This window comes from Chanos chanos, chromosome 11 (genome assembly GCF_902362185.1).
Source record: "Chanos chanos chromosome 11, fChaCha1.1, whole genome shotgun sequence".
Classification (NCBI taxonomy): Eukaryota; Metazoa; Chordata; class Actinopteri; order Gonorynchiformes; family Chanidae; genus Chanos; species Chanos chanos.
The window spans coordinates 810,001-817,500 of record NC_044505.1 but is presented as its reverse complement, the minus strand read 5'-3'; the positions used below and the strand labels follow the sequence as shown (position 1 = coordinate 817,500).

Sequence of the window (7,500 nt, the reverse complement as noted above, 5' to 3'; positions counted from 1 at the left end):
ATTTTACTGGAATAATATTGTACCACGGGTATCTCTACTTTTACTCATGTACAGGATTTGTGGACTTCGTCCACCACTGATTATGAATGTATTTCATTAAAATCAACTGAACTTCCCTTGGTATTCACTGAATCTCCTCTCTGTCTCTATAAACATATCTTTTCAACGGGAAAATGAAAAATATTTTCGGGTAATTAGTTTTTGGATAGAGTTTTAAGGCTTTCACGACGACTCAGAATCAAGTTGCACGGGCTGAGTAAACTTTATCTGACACATTGTTAAAACGTCCGCATAAAAAACAACGGCAAAATACAGGACGAAAATCTGAGGTCCTGAAGAAATCAGAGGACCGTGAGAATGACGTATGTGTATGTGTGTGTGTGGGTTTCAAATCAGCTGATTGTACTGTAAAGGTCCGAAACAGTAAGATACAAAGTACTGTAAAACGATCGTCACTGTTGCTCGTTTGTAGCATTCTCCTTTAGACAGTTTGGAGATGAATAATTTTGGTAAGTATCAGGCATTATTGTCCCTGTTTATTAAGATTTCCAGAGCAAGCCGTGGTTTTTTGCTAAGTCAGTGACATCTCCGGCCTGCTGTCATGTCGTTGAGATGACTCGTAGTCGTAGCTGTTTCATGCCAAACAGTTATTAAGTTATGACATCCTGTGATGTTAATACTTTACATCTGAGAACTCCTTATGTTCAAAAACATTCACCCCGCGTTATTTTTTTGTGATTTAAACTAGCTAGCTAAATAACATTAGCCAGCATGCTAACGTTAGCATTTTTAATATGTTTAGCAGTCGCTTATTTTTCTCAGAGTACCGTCGAGATAGAGAAGTCAAGTACTTATTCAACAGAATCTTATTTTGTTAAGATTTATATACATTTAATTATACTGCCGACTAATATACTCGGAATATATAGCGTTAGCATTAGCTTGACAACTATGGGGTGTTTTATCAACTGCTGTCTAACTGAATATGCCGGTAACTTAAATCACTGAAGCCTTGTTACAGTCCCCGAAAACATTTCAAACAGGTCTGAGATGTTTTAAAGAAAGCTAGGGAATGCTGGTCGGCGATGTTCGCTGTTGGTAGATTAGCTAGCACGGTAGGTTAGCACCGCTGTCATTTCACTTGAGCAATAATTACGAACTCACTCTCTCTCTCTCTCTCTCTGTCTGTCTCTCTCTCTCCCCCTCTCTCAGTCTCCTGTTTCAACACTGATCTGATGTGTGATGAGTATGAGGTGAAAGTAAACAGTCACAGTTGATAGTTCCTTTGGTGAATCGGAACTGCATCTGAATATATTCCTTCAGAGTGACTTCCTTATGAAGAAGATCACACACTTCTATTGCAGCCTTTAGGTCTTAAGTGATGAACCACTGGCAGAGAGTTACTAAAGTTGACATTTGATCTCACAACCTTCTGGTTTCTGGGTCACTTCCCTCATCTCTTACTCCCAGAGCCAGCATATTACGGGATATTACTGTCTCAGTTTAACCCTTTGTTCTGTCCCTCTGTGTGTGTGTGTCAGATGAGACTCCTCCATTTGCCCTGATCACACCCCTGTAGACCGTCGCCATGGATAAGATTCTGGAGGCGCTGGTCAGCTCCGCTCACCCCGTGACGGTCAAACGGGCTATTGTAAAGAAGGTGGTGGAGGCGGCTGAGAAGGAGGTGACGGAGGAGCAGTGCCAAGCCCTGTACGCTCTCACCACGCGCCTTATACTCCTGGGAGATGACGCCTTCCAGCGACAGGTGGGCGTCCAGGTACAGGAGGCGTACGCCCGCTACCACCGCGACCAGTTTGCCCAGTTCCTCAGTCGGGACTTTGTACTGGGCCTCCTCCAGCAGGGCTACGGCCCGTTGGCGCGGAAAGACCCGGCCATCGTGGACTTTCTGCACGGCTCCCTGCGGCTGCTCCGCAGCTGCCCCTCTGTGCTGGAGCTGGCTCCGCTCCTGCAGACGGAGTTCCTGCGGATGGTGTGTGCGCGCCCGGCGCCGGCTCTCTGCGCCCGGCTGGCGGCGCTGTTGGCAGATTTCCCGCAGTGTGTGCCGCGGGACAAGGCCGGCGCCCTCTTCTGCCAGCAGCTGGTACGGACCATGGGTTACTTTCAGTGCCAGGCCGGCGAGGAGAAGGAGGTGCGTGAGTATGTGGCCCAGGTGACCAAGGTGAGCGGACTGCTACAGGGCATCTGGAAGGCGGAGCCATCCACTCTGCTTCCCTCTCTACAGGAAGTGTTTGCCATCATCTCCTCCACTGGTGAGATCATGTCAGAGCAGGTCTGTGTGTGTGTGTGTGTGTGTGTGTGTGTGTGTGTGCTGAAACATCGTGTTCACTGTAGGAACAGTCTTTTCATATTAATTAAGTAGCTTTAAGCCTTTGAGTTCTGATTTGACACTCAGCAATATTTTGTTATCTCCATTTACGGAGATGCAGTCCACTCTCACTCTGCAGTGTGTACAGTTTTCTAACAGTTTCTACAGTAGATGGTTTGAGGCCCCTGTCCCATAAGCCCACACAGAACAGGCTTTTCACTCCATCTCTTCCCTTTCCAATGTCACACACTCCAGTCCTTTCAAAAGGAAGCGTTTGCTTTATGTCCATCTAGGCTCCAGTCCACAAAGTCCTCTGTGTTGGCTTGTTTTGTGTGTGTTACAGACCACGCGTATTGAACCCTCTGTTTGGGTTGTTCTGTGTGTGTGTGTGTGTGTGTGTGTGTGCGCGTGTGCGCGCGTACTACAGACCCTGCATTTGAACCCTCTGTGTTGGGTTGTTTGATGTGTGTTACCGGCTGTTACGAGCCCAGCCTTTTTGTAAAAAAAGACCAAAGCAGGACGCAGTAACATAAAATAAACCCCACACCGTTCCGTACGCTTAAGCTTGACAATTTTAATGAAAATTAACAAAACTCACAAAATAAGGGATCGAGGCGGCAGCAAATGAGAACAACGGGGAAAACAGAAGACAAGATAATAAAAAAAAGAAAAAAAACCCTCACGCTTTCTTCCTTGTGCACAAAGCAACTTCCCTGGCTCCCGAAAAGAAAAACGTGAGTCTTCCGTCCCACTTGCTGCTACTCTCGCTGAACCTGCCCTACAGTGCTCAAAACAAGTGCCCGCCAAATATACTCATGTACAGTAAATGACCCAGGTGTTTACAAACTATAACGACATTAACTAACACAAGAAACTAAATAACATCCGCTATAAACGAAAGGTAGTTTCCGCGTCTGCCCGAGGGAATCGAGAATGAGGGAGAGTGAGAGAGAGAGCCATCTTGGGACGGGTCGCTTAAATAGGAGAGGCCCCGCCCACAAACGAATCCGTGTCAGACTCCACCTACAAGAAAACGGACAGATCGAAAAGACAGAGGCAGCAACAACATATAATGTGATCACTAACCCTCGTAACACCGGCCATGTGTTGAACCCTCTGTTTTGGGTCGGTGTGTGTGCATGCGTGTTTGTGTGTCTGTTACAGACCATGTGTTTGAACCCTCTGTTTCAGGTTGGTGTGTGTCTGTGTGTGTCTGTGTGTGTGTGTGCGCGCGCGCATTTGTGTGTGTCTGTCAGACCCTGCGTTTGACCCCTCTATTTTGGGTTGTGTGATGTGTGTTACAGACTCTGTGTTGGGTTGTGTGTTACAGACTTTATGTTGTGTGATGTGTGTTACAGACTCTGTGTCGTGTGATGTGTGTTACAGACTCTGTGTTGTGTGTGTGTGTGTGTGCGTGTGTGTATTACAGACTCTGTGTCGTGTGATGTGTGTTACAGACTCTGTGTTGGGTTGTGTGTGTGTGTGTATTACAGACTCTGTGTTGTGTGTGTGTGTGTTGTGTGTGTGTGTGTGTGTGTGTATTACAGACTCTGTATCGTGTGATGTGTGTTACAGACTCTGTGTTGTGTGTGTGTGTGTGTGTGTATTACAGACTCTGTGTTGGGTTGTGTGTGTGTGTGTGTGTGTTACAGACTCTGTGTTGGGTTGTGTGTGTGTGTGTGTGTGTTACAGACTCTGTGTTGGGTTGTGTGTGTGTGTGTGTGTGTTACAGACTCTGTGTTGGGTTGTGTGTGTGTGTGTGTGTGTTACAGACTCTGTGTCGTGTGATGTGTGTTACAGACTCTGTGCTGGGTTGTGTGTGTGTGTGTGTGTGTGTTACAGACTCTGTGCTGGGTTGTGTGTGTGTGTGTGTGTGTGTTACAGACTCTGTGCTGGGTTGTGTGTGTGTGTGTGTGTGTATTACAGACTCTGTGCTGGGTTGTGTGTGTGTGTGTGTGTGTGTGTGTGTGTGTATTACAGACTCTGTGCTGTGTGTGTGTGTGTGTGTGTATTACAGACTCTGTGTTGTGTGTGTGTGTGTGTGTGTGTGTGTGTGTGTGTGTGTGTGTGTATTACAGACTCTGTGCTGGGTTGTGTGTGTGTGTATTACAGACTCTGTGCTGTGTGTGTGTGTGTTACAGACCCGGCGTTTGACCCCTCCATTGCTCTGGCCAGTCTGGTTCAGCATATTCCACTACAGATGATCACTGTCCTCATCAAGAGTCTCACCACTGACCAGAACGTCAAGGACGCCAGCATGACACAGGCTCTCTGCAGGTCTGTGTGTGTATGTGTGTGTTTGTGTGTTTGTGTGTGCGTGCAGGCTGTGTGTGTGTGTGTGTTTGTGTGCGTGAGTATGTGAAACAAGGTAAGAAATGAATTCCTGCTCAAATGGCCAGTACTGAAGCATTGAAGACATGGCTATAATGTTTGAGTTGGTCTTATGGCTGTGTGTTTGTGTGGGGGTTATGGGAGTGTGTATGAGTGTGTAAGAGTGTGTAAGAGTGTGTAAGAGTGTGTAAGAGTGTGTTAGAGTGTGTTAGAGTGTGTTGGAGTGGGGGTTATGGGAGTGTGTATGAGTGTATATGAGTGTGTGTATGAGTGTGTGTATGAGTGTGTGTATGAGTGTGTTGGAGTAGGGGTTATGGGAGTGTGTGTATGAGTGTGTGTATGAGTGTGTGTATGAGTGGGGGTTGGAGTGTGTGCATAAGTGTGTGTATGAGTGTGTTGGAGTGGGGGTTATGGGAGTGTGTGTATGAGTGTGTGTATGAGTGTGTTACAGTGTGTTACAGTGTGTTGGAGTGGGGGTTATGGGAGTATGTGTATGAGTGTGTGTATGAGTGTGTGTATGAGTGCGTGTATGAGTGTGTGTATGAGTGTGTATGAGTGTGTGTATGAGTGTGTTACAGTGTGTTGGAGTGGGGGTTATGGGAGTGTGTATGAGTGTGTGTATGAGTGTGTGTATGAGTGTGTTGGAGTAGGGGTTATGGGAGTGTGTGTATGAGTGTGTGTATGAGTGTGTATGAGTGTGTATGAGTGTGTATGAGTGTGTATGAGTGTGTATGAGTGTGTTACAGTGTGTTACAGTGTGTTGGAGTGGGGGTTATGGGAGTGTGTGTATGAGTGTGTGTATGAGTGTGTGTATGAGTGTGTTACAGTGTGTTGGAGTGGGGGTTATGGGAGTGTGTGTATGAGTGTGTGTATGAGTGTGTTATAGTGTGTTATAGTGTGTTATAGTGTGTTACAGTGTGTTGGAGTGGGGGTTATGGGAGTGTGTGTATGAGTGTGTGTATGAGTGTGTTGGAGTAGGGGTTATGGGAGTGTGTGTATGAGTGTGTGTATGAGTGTGTGTATGAGTGTGTATGAGTGTGTATGAGTGTGTATGAGTGTGTTACAGTGTGTTACAGTGTGTTGGAGTGGGGGTTATGGGAGTGTGTGTATGAGTGTGTGTATGAGTGTGTGTATGAGTGTGTGTATGAGTGTGTTACAGTGTGTTGGAGTGGGGGTTATGGGAGTGTGTGTATGAGTGTGTGTATGAGTGTGTTATAGTGTGTTATAGTGTGTTACAGTGTGTTGGAGTGGGGGTTATGGGAGTGTGTGTATGAGTGTGTGTATGAGTGTGTGTATGAGTGTGTTATAGTGTGTTGGAGTGGGGGTTATGGGAGTGTGTGTATGAGTGTGTGTATGAGTGTGTGTATGAGTGTGTTATAGTGTGTTGTAGTGTGTTACAGTGTGTTGGAGTGGGGGTTATGGGAGTGTGTGTATGAGTGTGTGTATGAGTGTGTGTATGAGTGTGTGTATGAGTGTGTTACAGTGTGTTACAGTGTGTTGGAGTGGGGGTTATGGGAGTGTGTGTATGAGTGTGTGTATGAGTGTGTTATAGTGTGTTATAGTGTGTTACAGTGTGTTGGAGTGGGGGTTATGGGAGTGTGTGTATGAGTGTGTATGAGTGTGTATGAGTGTGTTATAGTGTGTTATAGTGTGTTACAGTGTGTTGGAGTGGGGGTTATGGGAGTGTGTGTATGAGTGTGTGTATGTGTGTGTATGTGTGTGTATGAGTGTGTGTATGAGTGTGTTACAGTGTGTTACAGTGTGTTGGAGTGGGGGTTATGGGAGTGTGTGTATGAGTGTGTGTATGAGTGTGTGTATGAGTGTGTTATAGTGTGTTATAGTGTGTTATAGTGTGTTACAGTGTGTTGGAGTGGGGGTTATGGGAGTGTGTGTATGAGTGTGTGTATGAGTGTGTGTATGAGTGTGTTATAGTGTGTTATAGTGTGTTACAGTGTGTTGGAGTGGGGGTTATGGGAGTGTGTGTATGAGTGTGTGTATGAGTGTGTGTATGAGTGTGTTACAGTGTGTTACAGTGTGTTGGAGTGGGGGTTATGGGAGTGTGTGTATGAGTGTGTGTATGAGTGTGTATGAGTGTGTGTATGAGTGTGTTGGAGTGGGGGTTATGGGAGTGTGTGTATGAGTGTGTGTATGAGTGTGTGTATGAGTGTGTGTATGAGTGTGTGTATGAGTGTGTTGGAGTGGGGGTTATGGGAGTGTGTGTATGAGTGTGTGTATGAGTGTGTGTATGAGTGGGGGTTGGAGTGTGTGTATGAGTGGGGGTTGGAGTTTGTGTATGAGTGTGTGTATGAGTGTGTTGGAGTGGGGGTTATGGGAGTGTGTGTATGAGTGTGTGTATGAGTGTGTGTATGAGTGTGTGTATGAGTGTGTGTATGAGTGTGTTATAGTGTGTTACAGTGTGTTGGAGTGGGGGTTATGGGAGTGTGTGTATGAGTGTGTGTATGAGTGTGTGTATGAGTGTGTTATAGTGTGTTGTAGTGTGTTACAGTGTGTTGGAGTGGGGGTTATGGGAGTGTGTGTATGAGTGTGTGTATGAGTGTGTGTATGAGTGTGTGTATGAGTGTGTTATAGTGTGTTACAGTGTGTTGGAGTGGGGGTTATGGGAGTGTGTGTATGAGTGTGTGTATGAGTGTGTTATAGTGTGTTGTAGTGTGTTACAGTGTGTTGGAGTGGGGGTTATGGGAGTGTGTGTATGAGTGTGTGTATGAGTGTGTATGAGTGGGGGTTGGAGTGTGTGTATGAGTGTGTATGAGTGTGTATGAGTGTGTGTATGAGTGTGTATGAGTGCGTGTATGAGTGCGTGTATGAGTGCGTGTATGAGTGTG

General features: G+C 46.0%; 1 protein-coding gene across 1 annotated transcript in view; it reads left to right on the top strand.

The window, feature by feature from the left end:
• Window positions 1–456: 456 nt before the first annotated feature.
• Window positions 457–7,500, top strand: part of usp38 (ubiquitin specific peptidase 38) — a 19,555-nt gene continuing 12,511 nt past the window's right edge. Inside the window, exons 1-3 of the mRNA XM_030787963.1 lie at window positions 457–509; window positions 1,542–2,270; window positions 4,468–4,603. Of these exons, the coding sequence (XP_030643823.1) occupies window positions 1,589–2,270; window positions 4,468–4,603 (818 nt within the window). The 5' untranslated portion in view covers window positions 457–509; window positions 1,542–1,588. The remainder of the gene's footprint in view (window positions 510–1,541; window positions 2,271–4,467; window positions 4,604–7,500) is intronic.